This window comes from Coloeus monedula, assembly GCF_965178545.1.
Source record: "Coloeus monedula genome assembly, chromosome: 11".
Classification (NCBI taxonomy): domain Eukaryota; kingdom Metazoa; phylum Chordata; class Aves; order Passeriformes; family Corvidae; genus Coloeus; species Coloeus monedula.
Window position 1 is genome coordinate 9,431,917 of NC_138791.1, and position 17,527 is coordinate 9,449,443.

The 17,527-nt window shown below is 38.9% G+C and overlaps 1 protein-coding gene across 1 annotated transcript in view; it reads right to left on the reverse strand.

The window, feature by feature from the left end:
* Positions 1-17,527, reverse strand: part of EEFSEC (eukaryotic elongation factor, selenocysteine-tRNA specific) — a 124,468-nt gene that overhangs the window by 75,039 nt on the left and 31,902 nt on the right. Inside the window, exons 2-4 of the mRNA XM_082289000.1 lie at positions 15,717-15,924; positions 13,011-13,107; positions 11,266-11,430 (exon numbers count right to left, since the gene is read on the reverse strand). Of these exons, the coding sequence (XP_082145126.1) occupies positions 11,266-11,430; positions 13,011-13,107; positions 15,717-15,924 (470 nt within the window). The remainder of the gene's footprint in view (positions 1-11,265; positions 11,431-13,010; positions 13,108-15,716; positions 15,925-17,527) is intronic.

The following is a 17,527-nucleotide window of genomic DNA, read 5'->3' on the forward strand; positions in this document are numbered from 1 at the left end:
AAAAAGCAGCAATACAATGTTTGATGTGCAGCCTTACACTCACTGCGCCAGAAAACGTGAATGTTATGGATTCAAAATAACATTAACTCAGCCCACTCCTCATTCTGGATATCTAATGGCATGTTTTTACAACTGTTTGTAATGTACATGTCAGAAGGACTAAGTCTTTCTTGTGAGTCACAGTATAACCACAAAACTATGCCTGAGCATTAAGTTTTCTTCCCTACTCCATTTAAATCTGACGTAAAAACTTCTTTGCCTATCTCTCTCCCCATATATGCACCTTCAAAGCACCTCGACAATATTGAATACATGCAATACATACAGAACCACCCTTGTTTAAATAAACAAACAAAAAAACCCAAAACCCCCATCCTCATGAAAATTTTAAAAAAACAAAAAACTACAAACAAAAAACCAAACACCATAAAACCCCCACAAACCCAGTGAATAGAACCCTTACCTTCACATTTTCATTTGTGTTTTTACTAGAGAATTACTGTCATTTTTTAAAAACACTGCTTTGTTTCCTGCCAAAAACATCCCTTTAAAAATTAAGAAAAAACACCTCAATGTTTCTAGTAATCTCCCAAATTAGTTCAGCATATACATGTTTTACAGAGGTAGAGGCTACTGAAGCCACAACTGCCTTCCCTAAACATGTTCTCCTTAATCTTATTAACCCCATTCTCTCTATTCCTAATAGTAAATCTCAAGTTGAGAAAAAATTCCCCCCTGCCCCAAAGACTTTAAAATCTCCAAGGACCTCTCCAGAAGGGCAGCCAGAGCCTGTGATCTCAGCTCTGACAAACAGGGATGTGTTGCCTGCACGGATCACACATCTGGAAAGTGGATTTAAAAATGGAAGTTCAACAACCTCTTCAGAAAGGATGAGTAGCCAGGAAAAGTGAAGATGAAAACAAAGCAAAGACAAGTAAGAAAGACCTGAAAAAAAAATTGTACTACAAAAAAGTGTTTGACCACAACTGTATTTTCGAACTTTTGACTAATCTGTTAGTGCTTTCTGCAAGAAAGAAAAGCATACACTGTGATTTCTAACAACCTAGGAATTTTCCACTTTTCCTACTATTTAGGGAAATACATGCCCAAAAAATATTAACACACCAGAATAAATTATGTTGAACTTCAATCTTATGTAACATCTCAGACTCACCAGAGGGCTCAGAACAAGTTGGGGCCTCGCTCTCTATCCTATATTGGAGAACTTTCTGCACCTCCACCCATAAGTGATTAAAGACCTGCCCTGGGGTGAAGATATCTAATAACCTCCTCTAGAGCCCAAGCAACCAAGCAGCCTTTGACAAGACTAGAAGGAAGCATTAATATGAGAGTCCTTGCCACCTTAATACACTTTGTAGACACAACAACTTTTGCCCAAACAGGAGCACCATGGCAGCAACAGAAAAGGAACATTTGAAACAGCAACACGTGTTGTACAAAATATTATTCTTGTCCAATCACCACTTGACTCCAACTTTCTCCTAAAACTGAATGCAAAATAGTTTACAGTGGGATTCATTATTTTTACTTTATTTTACAAAGATTTGCATTTAGACAAAACCAACTGGTGTTGCTCTGTGCTGTCTCAAGGCCAAACTGGACATTTATTTTAGTCTTATTGAGCATTTATTCCAATCCTTTGGAAAAAAATATGTATTTTCAAGCTTTCCTTCTTCTCTGTGGTTTTGAGTGTTTGTGGTATACCTGCATATTCCTCACTCCCTCAAGACTTCAAATTATTGGCAGCTAATCTCCACAAGCAGGATCAACATCATCAACTGGGCAAGAAAACACCACATGAATAATATCCATATTTCAAAAATGAACTGATTGGTAACAGTACATATTTTTCTCTAAGCCACCTTTTAACTTTTTGCAGTCCTATGTACTAGGTGTTGCACATCAGACAAAAATCTCCTCTAGGGATGCTTAGCATAACAGTCTATTGAAATTCATTATATAATTAATATATTATTAAGGAAAAGCAACTACGACACAACAATTGAAATGAAGAAAACAAAAGCAAATAAGTTAGAGGAATACCAAGAAAGAGCAGAAAAACTTCTAGACATTCTGAAGCCTCACACAAAACTTACATGACAAACAAATTTCTGAATTGTTTTCCATACCTCTAACCCCTTTCTGCTGAAGAAAAAACCTTGACAGGTGTATATATACACCAGGGTAATTTATTCCAATGGGTTAATCTGTTCTCATGGCTGATTCCTGCCACCCAAACTGCACAAGCATTAAGGCCACCTCTGCCATTCTGTTGCAGAATCTATTACACACATATATTGAGAGAATATATCTTAAATAGAGGCTGCCTAGAGAGAAACAGCTCGACTACTAAATCTGACTTTCACAAACACATGACGATTTTTAAGTCTACAGTTTTAGTATTTAAAAATGTATTAGCTAGAGAGACTCTTTAAAAGGCTGTTTGACCTTTCCTTGTTAAAGTGTGAAATGTTTATTCTTGATTATTTATTCATCAGAGGAGAAAGAAAGGGAAGCCAATTTTACGTCATATGCCTTGAAGCTAATCTTTACTCCCATGAAGAGCCTGGGAGTTTGTAGCTTTCATTTCAGACAGCTGCAAATGAAAATCTGTATCTAGGCATTCATATCATGTTCATCACAGTACTATCTGGGCAGCTAAACTAATTATATCATTCCAGCTGATACTGTAAGTATTGGCTCTCTCTAGTATTAACTTTTCCAATTCAAGCTGCACCAGCTATTATAACATGAAGTTATGGGAATATTTTAGTGAAGAGATGCATCTTACATTTAGTTTCAACAATACATGTTATTGTCACAGGTGTACGATGACAGATTCAGGTGATGAGCTGAATAAACCTTTAAAGAACGAAGTAAATTCTCATGTAATTTTCATAGCAGTATCAAAGAATAAAATGTAGAGAGTTCTCTAAGTTAAGTCATCTCAGAAACACACAGTAAAAGGCATGAAATCCAGAGGACTTGCTATGGTGTCATAGCAATACTTCAAGAAAGTATTCTGGTAAGAGAGTAAATAGAGATTTCTGGGCACTTACGCACTAACCCAGTTTCTTATGTCTCTTGGTCAAATTTAATTTCAGCAGCATTGGTTAAGCAATGTTTTCAGTATTCAGATCCCTTCTTTGCCAGTGGCCAGAACTGAGCAGAACTTTATAACATACAGACCACAGCTTAGTTATTGTGGCACTTGCTGAGATGTTCTGCTTCTAAAAGCCTCATCAAATGAGGAACTGTACTATGTATGGACGACCGAGGAAGAAGAGAGGTGACACTCCCTTCCTTCATTCTGGTTACTGAAATTCTGCCAAGGCCTCCTGCACTTGAATTTAAATATTTAAAACATGAGAGTTCCTCTCTGCCCTAACTAAGCCTTCTCATAACACTACAGTCCCAGCAGGAATGCCATGTGAAGGCTGTGTGTACCATACAGGAGGTTACCTGCCCAATTACTACTCAAGCATCCCACTAATACTCCTGCTCAAACAGTTTGTGTACCTGCACGTGGGTCTGCTTTCAACTGAACTGCATTGAGAACAATTCTACCTGATAAATTAAAAGAAATAAAAATAAAGTTAACGACTTGGCAGCAGCAATGCTTAAGCAAACAAGTTTTGCAAACACAATCCAGCCATCCTTTCCCTTAAGGAATTACCATAAAGTTAAACAAAAAGGCATTTGGATGAAACTTGTGATTACTACAGCAATGTCCATTAACTTAGTTTCAAAGTGATCTTGAACCCCAGGGCACACAAAGCTAAGAACACAACATTTGATCCCTGGAGCTGCAATGGCTCAACAGGAAAGATGTTACCTACTAAGTCCCAGGATAACATGTGCCTTTTTGTTCAGCTGCATCCCAGTCATGGTTTAAAATTGCAACAACAGATGAGAAAATGGAGAAAGAAAAAGGTTTCTTCAATCTATGGTGTAAGTAGAAAAGATCAATCACTTTGAAGAGCAAACTCTGAGACTGGAAAAGAAGCTAGAAATGGACAAAAAAGAACAGGCAGGAGAAAAAGTAGAGTGAGCAGAAAAAGGAAGTTGAGACAATATAGAAAAATCTAGATGTCAAGAGTAATCTTAACAGCTCACTAGATGTTTAGTTTTCTTTTCAACCTTGTTTTGGAGTAACAAACCTGCATATTTGTTTATCCTCGTGTGTTGCTATACCAGAGCCAAACTGCTCACTCATGTAGCATACAAGAGCATCATCCATTTTTCCATTTGTGGCACACTTGAGCACTGGGATATGGAGGCCTTACCACCAGATCCTGCAACCCAGTTGGTAATTCCAAAAGAGCTACAGAATGCTCGGCATGAGAGATTACACAAGGATGTCACATCTGCCAGCAGTCTCCAAGAGTCCAGGGAGGATGCTAATGTGGCAAATTAGTGGGGAGAATGCCTACATACATGGGGCAGCATGTGCAGTCACTAGTGGAACTATCCCACTTCAGTGCCAAGACCAAACTCTGAACAACTCTGCCTGTATAATTTTCCTGTCAGTACAATGGTTCCTTCTTCAGATCAGTTTCTTTACCACCTTGTATTTCTGTCACAACTTTCTTCAGCTTTTCTAACAGTTCTCATGGGACAAAATGTATACTGAAATCTTGACAGAAAAAAAGGTATCTTGACTTATCTAAGAAAATCGGTCATTATATCAAATAAAAGTATGACATTCACATCACACAGTATTTTCTTCTGTTTAGAGTCAAGATCATCTTGCATTATTTTTTCATTCTAAACCCCACTGAAGAGCATACCAGTTCTCAGGCAGAAACAGCTCTCTGCACTAGCTAACTATTAAGGCAAAATTATCTGCATGGCAATGGCACAATATACACACTCCAAATTAATCTCACACATTAACCATTACCAGTCAGCATTGCAGATAACCCTGCACAAGCAAGCAGTGCCATGGAAATACTGCAGAAGTTAAGTCTACCTTGGAGAGCAATATTGTTTCCAGCAATGCTGCACATCCATGTGAAGCTTTGATCCCAACAGTCATTTCAAGATGATTTAAATGGGTAGAAGCAATGCAGAAGTTACAAATCTCTTCCTTTTCAGATTCACTGTAAGGAGAAACTCTCATTCTTTGCCTTCTAATGGATGAGAAAAAGTACCCCAATGACTGATCTTGTACCCCAACTGTCTCTATCTGGCAGGGAGCACAGGGTACACCTAGATCTCCAAGAAAAGCTGCAGATGAATTTCAGTATTTGAAGAGTTAATTGGCCAGCACTGACTAGGCCACTTTTCTGCCTACAGAGATCACATTAGACACACAAGCTCCGAAAATACAGTGTATGGTTTGGATTAGCACTGCTCAGGTTGGCTGCTCTCCCCTGGCTTCCTTCCCTTCTGCTCTGACCAAGTAGAAAAAAATTAAAAGCCCCATGATACATATCAAGATTCCTTTCTATTATGTATTATCCCTGGTCCTGAATAAAACAAACCTTAATGCAAAAAGTCCTTCATCTTGCTCCCTCACTTTACTGTACCTACATGATACTCAATACAAAATTGCAAGTGATATGAACTAAACATTGTACTTCAGTAACAGGTAGTGAATGAATTGCAACATACAAATCTCTTCCTGAACATTTTTATTCCTGAGGATTTTTTATAAGTCTAAAGTTTTTTCTACAATTTTGTATGGTTTTAAATACAAACTTAAAATGAGTTTTGTGCTTCGCTTGAGGTTGTGTTGGCTTTTTTTTTTTTTTTTGAGGGCTTGGTGTTGGTTTGGTTTTTTTAAAATGTGAACTAAAACAGAAATAAAAAACAAAACCAAAAAACCACACAGTAAAAAGTTACAAAACCATACTTGAAAATGAGGGAACTGATCTTCAGAAAGAGCTCAGCATCTGCTACTCTTATTCTCTTAAGAGATCAAGCCAAAAAGATTTGAGAAGTTTTTATTGCCAGATCTAAATTTCATTCCACAGGCACAGGATCAGGTCTTTAATCCTTTACTTAACCACAAAGAACTGTGCAGAGCACTTTAGTTCTTCCAAAACAACTGATAATATCCTAAACGCTGAAAGCAAAGTACTTTCCAGTATAAGCCAAATCCTGCATATTTTGCTTTTAAGTAATGCCACAGCAGATGCAAAACCAGTAGGATTCACACTGATGTTTTCTAGGAAAGAAGAAAATCTCCAAAAAAACACAACCCATGCTTTAGAAGCAGCAGACAAATAAAAAAACCAGTTTAATTCTTGTACTGAATTAAACCGCATGTATAACATTATGTTTATACATTTAATTTATTGCTTTAGGATTTCAGATTCTTGCATTTTTTCACCCACATCTTTTAATATGCACCATGAACTGCCTTTTCACAATTTTAGCAGCTACATTTAGGTGATTCTCCCCCAACCCAATTCTCTGAACTGCCCTTCTTCACAGCATTCCAATGAAAAGAAAATGTTCAAGGCAAGGAAAACTCGCTTCCCAGCAGAGGAACTGTTGCTTCTTAAAGGCTGTTTATATTGGTATTGGGCAAGAAAAACCCAAGCAGCATAGGAAAAAACAGATGTAGAAACAGTATTCAGACTCTCAGAAAATTCAGCAAGGGTTCTCTTGATTCACAGTGCAAAAAGTAGTCAACATTGACTGCAGTTTGGAAGGGGCATATTAGGAGGCCCAGAGTGCTCAAAATGGTAAAAGCAAAAACTTCTTTAAGATTGCACTATGAAAGTCCACACACAAATGTCTTTGTGATCCACTTCAGTAGGGTTTGATCTAAGTCTGTTTTCAGAGATTTAAATGTCCTCTGACAAGGCTTAACTGTGCAACGCTGATAAAAGTCCTTAAATAAACTAAAATTATTTCTTACTACATATATATACATACTAAAGCTCACTAATCAGAGGTTCTGGGACATCAGATAGACTGAAGTACTCACATGGACAAAAGCAGATCTCTCAGTTACAATTTTAACAGTTACAATGGTTTGAAGGAAACAGTCTTGCAAATACCATTTGAGTTATTCTATCAGACAGTGGAGAATTTTTTTGTTGTATGACCCACAAAAGCTACAGAATGTTTGCCAAAACACAGACCAAGGTTATCTAGCCAACAAAAAAAGCTTAGAAGAAAACATCTCTTTTCATACGGTTGAAAGCATATGAAACCATGAAGCTTCTCAGTATCACACTTACAAAATGATGCTTCTTGAAAGTTCATGAAGTCAGTATAATCTGTCAATAGGCTCCTGCCAAGACAGAACCACTACTGGTTTAAACGAACACTCTCATTTACCAGGATACCTGACTACATAAACAGAAGCAAGTTTCTCACGTTTCTCGTATCTGAGTCTCACATGACCTTTTGAAAGTTCACCTGAGTACTGAAACAATCCAGATGATTATTCTCCAAATACGAGGGGAGCATTTCATAAATGCGCTTGCAACTCTTGAGACTGAGATGCTCTACACTGATAATGGCAACTGGCTACTGCCAACCTCCAGGATGGCCAAGGTTGGAGCTGGTAAGAATATTTCTCTTTCCTTTTAATGAGATTTATTACGCAAGAAACAACTTTGTGCCATACAACACTAGATACATTATTCAGATTCAGCACAGAGTGAGAATCCCCACATGATGATCCTCCTAGAGAAAAACATGAATGTATCCACTCAGCAGGAACACAGCTACTCAGCCTTCAAGACACTCACAACTTCTGACACACACGGAGTACAAATGGCAGCACACTGGACTTTACAGAGGTTCCAAGTCATTTATTAACCTCCACCAGCCACTCAGCTTGCATCAACCTGCTCCAGCATTTGTCAGCAATTCATTAAACAGGACAGACAGGAACCTGACTATAAGACAAGGAGAAAAGTTTCTACTACTTACAATTCCTGAAATAGAGCCCCAGCAGTGGTCTTTGTACTTGGCTGCCATGTACGTGCTCTGGCTCGTGTACACCCACAGCCCCTGATCACAGGAAAGGCAATGCCAAGTGGACACTTTCAGGATAACCAGATCCATGAGCTGTGCACATCTCTCTCTGCCTCCTCACCCAACTCAGACCTAACCTCTTCTACATTCTTTCACAGCTCCTAAGACAGAGGGAGTGATTCTTATAAACCAACCTGGAACATTTTCCATGCCCTAAAACATCTTTAGATGATATATTAGTATGTCTTTGTTTCACCCAATCTTCCAGTATTTCTAATGTGCTTGCAACTGTGAAATCTAAAGATAGAATCATGAACTCTGATTTCCCCTCTCACCTGGATAAGGAAGGCAAAAGATACATTTCCCCCACTGAAAAGAAAACACTTTCCTTTTTCAGTTAAAGTATGCTATGGAAAGACCCAGCAGCACTGGAGTTTGACATTCATCCTCACATGAACTAAAATCTTTAAACAACATATCCTTTAGATATCAGTAAAATAAAAACCTATCAGTAAAACAAAATGAAACTAAATTGCAAAAAATCCTTATGATTCAAACTCCCGCAAGTTTTATAAAGCAAAAATACAAGTGTCACAAGTTGTTGCAGTTTATAAACTTGAAGACTATAGAGATTGAAAGACCACTGAAATAATCTTAAGTGACATTCAGAATTCTGCCAACACTATGTTTTTGCTGCAGAAATCCTAAGTTCATGCTCTTCAAGGTGGATTTCAAGTGCTAAGGAGCAAATAGTACTAACTCAATTGGATAGCGAACTGTTTGCTGTGTCAAAGCTTTTTGCCAAACACATATATATTTCTTTTTGCTATATGGATAATCAACCCCAGATGGCAATTTACATAGGCAAAGCATAAAGGAATCCATGCACTGCTGGTGCTCTCAGCCTCAATCAGAGCAAGCATGGGCGTTTGAGAATGTCACTGTTTATTTTTAATTGCGGTGTCCCTCCTTTGTGCAGGTTCAAGCGGTCAAAGATGTCGAAGTCCATTAGTAGAACTGGGAGGTGATGCCACTTCATTTGGTGAGAGGGTTCTTCAAATTTAAAAAAAGTAGTTGGTTTGTAATGTCCCTAAATGCCCAGCGGGTACCAGCTGTCAATCTCAGTTACCATTGGGTCAGGGCAAAAAAAGGTCAGAGAGAGTCATAAACCACAATGTGTTGTGAAATGTGCTTCCTCCGTTACCTTGTAGGCCTGAGAAAGGTTTGACCTTTCATAGGTATCCTAACCCAGCTCTGCATGATGCTGGCAGGGGTAAGTACAACACACAGCTCAAACTCAGAAACATTGCTTTCCTGTACCGTGCCTTGGTTTCCATACCTGTGCAACATGAAGGTGAATGTCCACAAGCTGCTAGTGCCAAAATACAAAACTCTGCCCACTGCTATTATCATTCAGAGGCATGGACACACCTCCTATTTCACACATAGAAGAGGAAGGTTTAATGTTAATTCATTAACAGCAATTGGAAAAATAACTAAAACTTTGAGGGAAGTGTTTGTTAATTTGTTAATGCCATAAGAGCCAAGTGATTTGGCTTTTCTTTGCAAATGACCTGTTTATCTGCTAAGTTGTCTGTCACTTCAGTGACTGCTCTCCCAGTCACCTAGGAAGAAAGCCCACTAAAAAAGCCACACTTAAAGCCTTTTCCATTGTCCTTTTAAACACACATTTACAAGTTATTCTATATTTTTGTTATTTCCCCCTTCATATGGATTCTCAAAAAGCAGACTTACTCCTAAACATATTTCTTCAAAACATTCTTAGACTGTACATGAAAAACAGAATAGTCATTTCGAGATACAATCTAGTGATGCATTCTTTCTTTGCAAGAAGTAATTACTCTGCCCTCTCTCCCCCATCTGCTGGAGCACAAAATGACAGGAAGTTTGGCCAGTGCTATGCCAAAAAGAAAGCAGTGAACTCGCTGTGCAAGGCCCTGTTTGGGCAGGAGCCATCTCACACTCCTTGCACTCCTAACTACTTGTACCTCTTTGGACCCCAAGCACAGGATGGCCTAGGACTGAGAACAGGACACAACAGAAAAGGAAGGAACACTGGCAGGTGGAAACCAGGAGAGGTTGAAGCTAGAGCTACAATCCCAGCAAGCATATTCCCTGCAGGAATTGAAAGCATGGCTCCCAAAATAGGCTGTGTATCATATCATTTTGGTATCCCAAAATAGAAGTGTATCATAGAAGTCTATCATACAAATCACTTCTATGCAGAGGACAACAGGATATAAACTAGACAGCACAGCTGTCACTGAGGAGGCTGGCCAGAAATGAATTGTCAGCTATCAGCCAAATACTTCAGGTGAAATCAGAATGCCTCACTAATCCTTCACTTGTCCAAACAGTACAGTCAAAAATGACAAAACAGCACATTCACTCAGTGAAACAGTAAGGTCCTTACAGAAAAGGACTTGTAGATAATACTGGCAGCATCAAAAGAGTCCCACCGAGGCTTGTTAGGCCAAAACTTGCCTGCCCGCAGAATGTAATCAGCTGGGTCCACTTTTAAGTGGTAGCTGCAAAATACTCCTCAAGTCTTGATCCATTCTGGGCAATTAATACTAAGGGAAAATCAGAGCAGTGCAAGTCAGCATCTGTGAAATAGATTTCACATGTTCCAAGATATGTCACTTTGTTTTCTTTTAAAGGATGAATATATTTTAAGAAATTAAATAGTAACAACAGTTGAGCAGTTCAAAGGCCACTGAAAGGTCTCTTTGACTTTCTACAGGCTCTCTAAAGAGCCCAATGGCAGCAAGCCACCTACTGCATCCCAGCAGTTCTCTCAGAACATGCTGACATCAATTAAAGCCTCAGCAAACAAAGAGAATGTGCATCAAGCATTTCAATGCCCTCTTTTTGTCATTTCCTTTGCTTTCAGACATTTCTGGAAGCCTACTTACCTGGATTCTTTTGCAAACCTTCCCACTGCAGCATATCTCAAATGAAAGTAACCTCCCTCAAACCTTGTTCAGTCCTTGGGTGCTTCCCATCTTGGAAACATGCCCACCTTGCTTTTCTGAATTTGAAAGCCTAACATGCTAATCTAGATCAGTCTTCATCCAACTAAATAATTGAGCAGGTAACCTTACTCACTGACTTATTTAAAAATTACTATGCCTCTTCCTGTTATAAACTGGATTATAATAGAGTACAAAAATAAAAATTGAGAATAATTGAGTAATTTCAGATTGGAAGAGAACACACTCTTCTTTGTTGAGTGTCTCTTTCTATCAGGAAAAGCAGGGGGAATGAAAATGAGAGACTCACCTTCAGGGCAGGAATCTCCACACTGTCACCAAGGCTAACAGAGCCAGAAAGAATAGTCCCTGTCATCACTGTGCCTTGACCCTTGATAGAGAAACAGTGGTCGACTGCCATAAGGAAGTGTCCCGAGGGGTCTCTTGATGGCAGGTAAGCCTGAGACTTCAAGACCTGAAAAAAAAGATAAAAGCAGCACCATGCCTGGGTGAAAAGTCATGACAGCAACACAGCAGAAGGCAGGCAAGCAGATGATTGATTGCACAAGCTTGCAATTTTACTGATTTCAGGCATCTCCCAATGAGCTTAGAACTCACCAATGTCAAATTAACTGTGTGTGCCATGGAGGAGACACACACAGAGCAGCAGGAAAAGTTCGATTTTCTGCCTTAGAAAGATTTGGTGCTGCACATTTAGCTTGGTTAGCAAAACCTCACTGGCGATAAAGTTGCTGCCAAACTCAATATAAACACTGCAGCAAAGAGAAAAAGAAATAACTGTACATGTGCCATCTCCCCCTCCCTACCCCCTCCCCAAAGTACAATTTTACAGTGTGTTTTGCTACTTCAGCTTTTTTGGATTCTGTGAAAATGAACTTATGTACAGATATTAGTGCCCCATAAAGCCCATCTCTGCCTCCCTCTCAGAAAAACTATAATACTGGGTTAAGTTTCCAAAGTCAACTTCCCCTTCAGATTTCTGTTAGCACCTCTTGAAGCATCAATCCACTAAGAAAAACTACATAGGTACCACATTCTAGAGAAATTCTCTGAGTTTAGGATTTTTCTTTTGCTGACAAATACTATGTTTCTTAAAACATATCATCAGACAAAAGATTTTAATTATAGAAAGGCAGTCATGTACTCAACAGTGCTTCAAAGGAACTGGTTCACTCCTGTCTCAAATCACTTTTGATCTCTGTTATACCACCTGCATATACACTTGGTATTGCCTTTAACGTCTGTTTTTAAGGTCAAAAACTGCAGCTCAAGCCCAAGCTGTAATGGCAGAACAATGGAAAGTCTCTTAGGAAGGACAGAAGGGATAATAGTTTGAAGTTCAATGGCAGGGCTCACACAGCATTTGCCAGCTCGTCTAATATTGGGTCTCAGCTGACAGAACAGCTGTAATGGGTGTTTCCTTTAAAGGTTTTAACCCTGAGGAACATCCCAGTAAATCTAACAGGAACCAGATGAAGGCAGAAGTAAGCACTTGAGTATCTCCTCATCTCTAGAAACTGCTGTGGGCAGATTGGTCCTGGCTAAGTTTAGTCTAAGGCCATACTACATCCCACCCCCATGCCCATCCTGAGTCACACAAGCCTGGGAGGTGATAGAGCATTCAGTACTCAGCAGCCCTGAGGAACATCCTGCCTTTATACAAGCCTGAGTGCCCAGGGCCAGACATCCTGAGATTTTTTGATGACTGATGCTGCACCTTACTGCAATTTACAAGTACTTTAAACCTGGCAGCATCCAAATCAGAATTTGACAACATCATTCAAAGAATGATGCCTTTGTTTGGGGACTATTTTCTGCTGTCTGAAGCAACAGCTGCATCCTTCCAGGGCAAAGACATTCCTTTCCCTAAGCTAATTACAGACAGCGTGACAAGTCTATTGCAAGCTACAAACTACTCTTAGTTATTTCAGGTGTCCTGCCCTTCACAGTACAAACTTCATGTGACATAACTAAGGGTTTTGAACATCTGAGAATGGATACTTTCATGTTATTAGTATGTTCTTCAGCCAGTACCTCAATTAATTCAGAAACACCCAGTGGATTCTCAGACTCTGGGGCTTCTGGTCCACCAGGCTTTGCTGCAACAGCAACAATAGGACACCCAGAGAACCTGAAAGAGAGAAAGACTTTCACCATTAGACCCCAGATCTCCTATATGCATCAACATAAAGAACTTCCAGGCTCATCTGAAGGCTAGGAAACTCTCTCAAATTCCAATTTATCTGCTCTTCCCCCAATGTGACTGACAATTTCTTCTTGAATTACCAGCAGATCAGCACTACTGGACTTCACTATGAAGGCTTCAGTCCTGCTCCACATTAGCTACTGATTCAATCCTGTAACAGTCAAATGCAAGATTCAGTTTATTGCAGAAGCAAAGGTCTGTTGCTACCCAGTCTTAATGCAGTGGTTTGCATCCAAAGTCATTTTTACCTGGAGACTAGCACATTCTTAACTTTCATTAAAACAATTATAATCCTAACTGTAAAGTCATACCCTTCAAAACAGGAGCCAAATGCAAGATACCACATGATGACTACCTGAGTCTGCAAGATCTGTAGACAACAGAAAGATGTGAATCTGCTGAAATCAAAGCCTGCAAAATTCACAAATCTCAAACATGCAAAGGTTCAGAGAGGCACAGTACAGCCAGCTGACCTCAGTTTACCTTTTATCCTACAATCAGTTTTATTCTTCAAATCCTTAACTTACAGCAGACTTTTTTTTTTTACTAATTCAGTCAGCAGGCTTAACTTCTGCTCCCTAAAATACAACCTAGTGTTGGTTATTGCATTTTTGCAAAAATCAGGATTAACCACATAAAACATATATTAAAGTAATGGAATAATAAATACTAATTACACCAAAAAGGGACTGGCTCTCATAGGTACTTAATTCTTGCAACAGAATGAGACCAAAATTATTGTGGCCATCCTCTTGACACCCACCCCCCACTGATTTTCTCTCAAAAGGGAGCAAACTGGAGGGAAGAGACAGTGCCTTGCTAAAGAAGAAATGTTAAGGTCTGTAAAGGGAGCTCACTCATTGACCCATCTGTAATCAGGCACATAAGGTATTTTCTTTGTTTACATGCCATAAGCCTGAGGCATCTAGGGACAAAGGGTAACAAAAATGTGCACTGAAAATTCCTGTTATTAACCAGAAAACTTTTGGAAATTTATTTTCATACAATTATTTCAGAGCACTGTACTGCGATAAACAAATTTATGCTGAACCAGATGCTTTACTCCTCTTCCCATACACCAGAACAAACTGGAGTAATTGTATACTGCATTTGGAGGCACTTCTAAACATGATCCAGCCCTACTGAAACTCTTACTCCATCACACCAAATTTCTTTAAAAAATAGAAATTCCATTCATAGAGGCAGCTTGCTTTTAGTTTTGGTATCAATTCACAGAAAACTAAGTTTTGATTAGGTAAATTTACAAGTATCAAACTACTCAAATATACAAGTTACTTCCCTCTGCCATTTCCTGACAACACTACAATAATTTCCCCAGCATTGGTGGCAACATCTACTCTACAACAGCCTTCAGCTTTGCTTACTGCTATGGAATTGCACATGCACACCTGTGTGTATAGTGAAAATATATCAACAAGTAAGGTATTTTAAAAAACCAAACCCCTCATTGCCATGCGTTTGGGGTTAGAGGCAGTTGTCAAATAGTATCAGCATATATCCTGCTAATAAGAATAGTTTAGAAATAGAAAAGCATTTTAAAACCACGCATTGGGAGATTCAAAGTCAGGTGGGAAAAAGGCTGTTTAGAAACTCCACATGCCCAAGATACAACAGGACAAGCACTTTGCAATCACACCCAGGTCAAAGCAGTGCTTTCAAAGCACCATCAAGCACGGACTGCACATACAAAACTTAGATTTGGTTCTCTCTCCTCTGTACTCTGAATCTTGTTCCTTAGATTCTTCAACTCAAAATGTGACCCAATAGTTATGTCCCCCTATATCCCTGAGAAAAGCAAAGATGTGCTGCAGTTTCTGTAACCACTAAATAAATATTGTGTGTATATTTTAGCTTCCCACTTCAAAACAGCCACATTCCCACTCATGAATTTCCCTGCACTTCACTCATCACATACCTCAACTAATGTGCCTAAACAGGGCTGTGTGCCAGCCTCCACTGTGCCAGCCAGAGCCATATGACATTATATAAACTTCCATCATTCTGCTTTCCCTAGTTGGGGAACATTTGTCATCCTCAGCTAAGGAAAATTCCTAACACTTTCTGTGGAGTGAAACAGACTTAAAGATTATAACAGAAGTTGCAAGCCCATAAGCTAAAAAAAATCCAACCAAACAAGAAAACCCACCACAAACAAACAAAAACAAAACAAAAAAACCCCAGACCACCAAAAACCCACCCCCACAACAAACACACCTAGCCAAACACACATCCATCAGTTCTTCACCTGGATATTCTGGCTTTGTATTATCCTACCCGAACTCCAAGCAGCTCTTTAAATCGAAAGGCTCAATTACAGGAAAGTATTTCTCTACACATGATACTTGCAGATATGAATTTGGAATTGCACCTGAGTTTCTGTAAATCTTTTCACCCTCTTCTCATCATTTTTGCTAGATGTGCTAGTATGTTTAGAAGCACACTGGAAGGGAAATGTTGGTATTTTTGTTCAACATTTTGTTACAAGTTACCTGTTAGTATTACTGCTCACTTACTTGGTATTTTCCAAGGTCTTCTGCATTTTCTTAGTCATCTTCTCAATGGCACTCTGTCTCTTCCCCTCTGGAAGGAGATCTATTTTGTTCAGAACTACCACCATCTTCTGGCAGGCAATTTGCCCAATTACCAAGCACTCTGCTGACTGTGTCTGCATCCCTTTTGTCACATCTATCACAAGCATCATTAAATCGATAATCTGGGCACCTGGAGGAGAACTCAGAGTTAGTATTGCCACAGCATAAAAAGATTAAGGATCATTTTCTCAAATAGTTTTCATTTAAAATTGTCAGCATATGTACAAATGCCCAGAAAGACAAACAAAACACATGTCAAAGTAAGCACTGAATGCCACGGCTCTTGTGAAATTAAGACCTTGGGAATTTATGCTATTATAGACTATCATCGGGTCATAAAAACCAGGGAAGAATATGATAGTTCAAGTCTAAGGCTGTTATCTCACTGCATTTAAAAAAATACTACGAAAATTAAGCTTGCAGCAACACAGGCATGACATTTGCCTCAGTTAAAAATTATAATCTAAGTAGCTAAGCAAGAATCTGATACAGCCAAAGAAATACACAGCAACACTGCAGGGAGCTGCACACTCAGAGCAACCCCAACAAGGGCCGACCATGTACTCTACAAAAACATCCACAAGCCTCAGTCCCTGCCTGCTTACCAGCATTTTTCTTTCCAAGTCCAAAATTTGATAAAAATGAAAACAGTGATGACCACAAGAGACAGGTTTATCCAAAGTCTAAAGAAATTCTTGAGTCCCTCAATGTTAGGAAGAGGCAATTTAAAACCTGCAACATATCATCATTCACTCCCCATTCGGATCCACATAACATGAGCATGTGATTTCAAGCACAGGAACAGAGATCTGATTCCTAGATCGCTTCATGGAAAAGCTCCTACATTTTAGGCTGAAGTTACCTACCATGCTTATGGATTATTTTTATTTTTCAAAGCATTGTTGTCATGAACCCATAATCTTTTGATTGAAGCAACCTGAATTTCATGGATCTAAATTAGTTTTCAAGGAAGATCTGATGAACATTGGGCCTTCCATTAATTACATTCAGAATTTTCTTGTTTCATTTGAGGTAAGTGAAATACTCTGAATACCAAAATAGAAAAGTGCAACAGACTTTAAATGTTGAGAAAGTTTAAACATAAAGAAAAACAGAAATTAAAGCTGAACTAACTACAAGAAAGTCATATGCCAAAAAAAGCACATTTTGAAAGATGATAAAAGCTAGAAATCATGTAAAATTCCAGCATTCTAACTTAAGTACTTTTAATAATTGCCTTAAGATCAGAAGAACAAGAAATCAATACAACTGTTCCTTGTTCCTTCGCCCTCTCCAGCCTTCCCCTTGCCTTTTTTTGTTTTTAAGGCTTTTACAATGGCTGTGACAACAGCTACCCTTGTTCTTAATTCCCATTTGTTCTTAATTCCCATGAACTCAGGATAGGAAATCATTCCAAGGTTGAAGTGCATGGGTGAATGAGCGGGTGGGAACTACAACAAGAAAAAAAATTATGGTTACAAATGACTATTTTAACCTACCAGAGCTTTCATCTTGTAATAATGAACGTTAAGCCCTTCGGAGCACTAGTTGGATAATTATGATATTTCCAGTGCTCCTGCAGAATCTTCTCCAATCATTTCAAATATCTCTGCCTGACAAACTGAAGATAGGCTTTATATCTTCAAAAGTAGTTTGCATTTTTTTTGTTTTGGGAATTGTACTGATTTAGAGCCTGCTTAAATTGCAACACAAACATCATCAAGACTGTACAA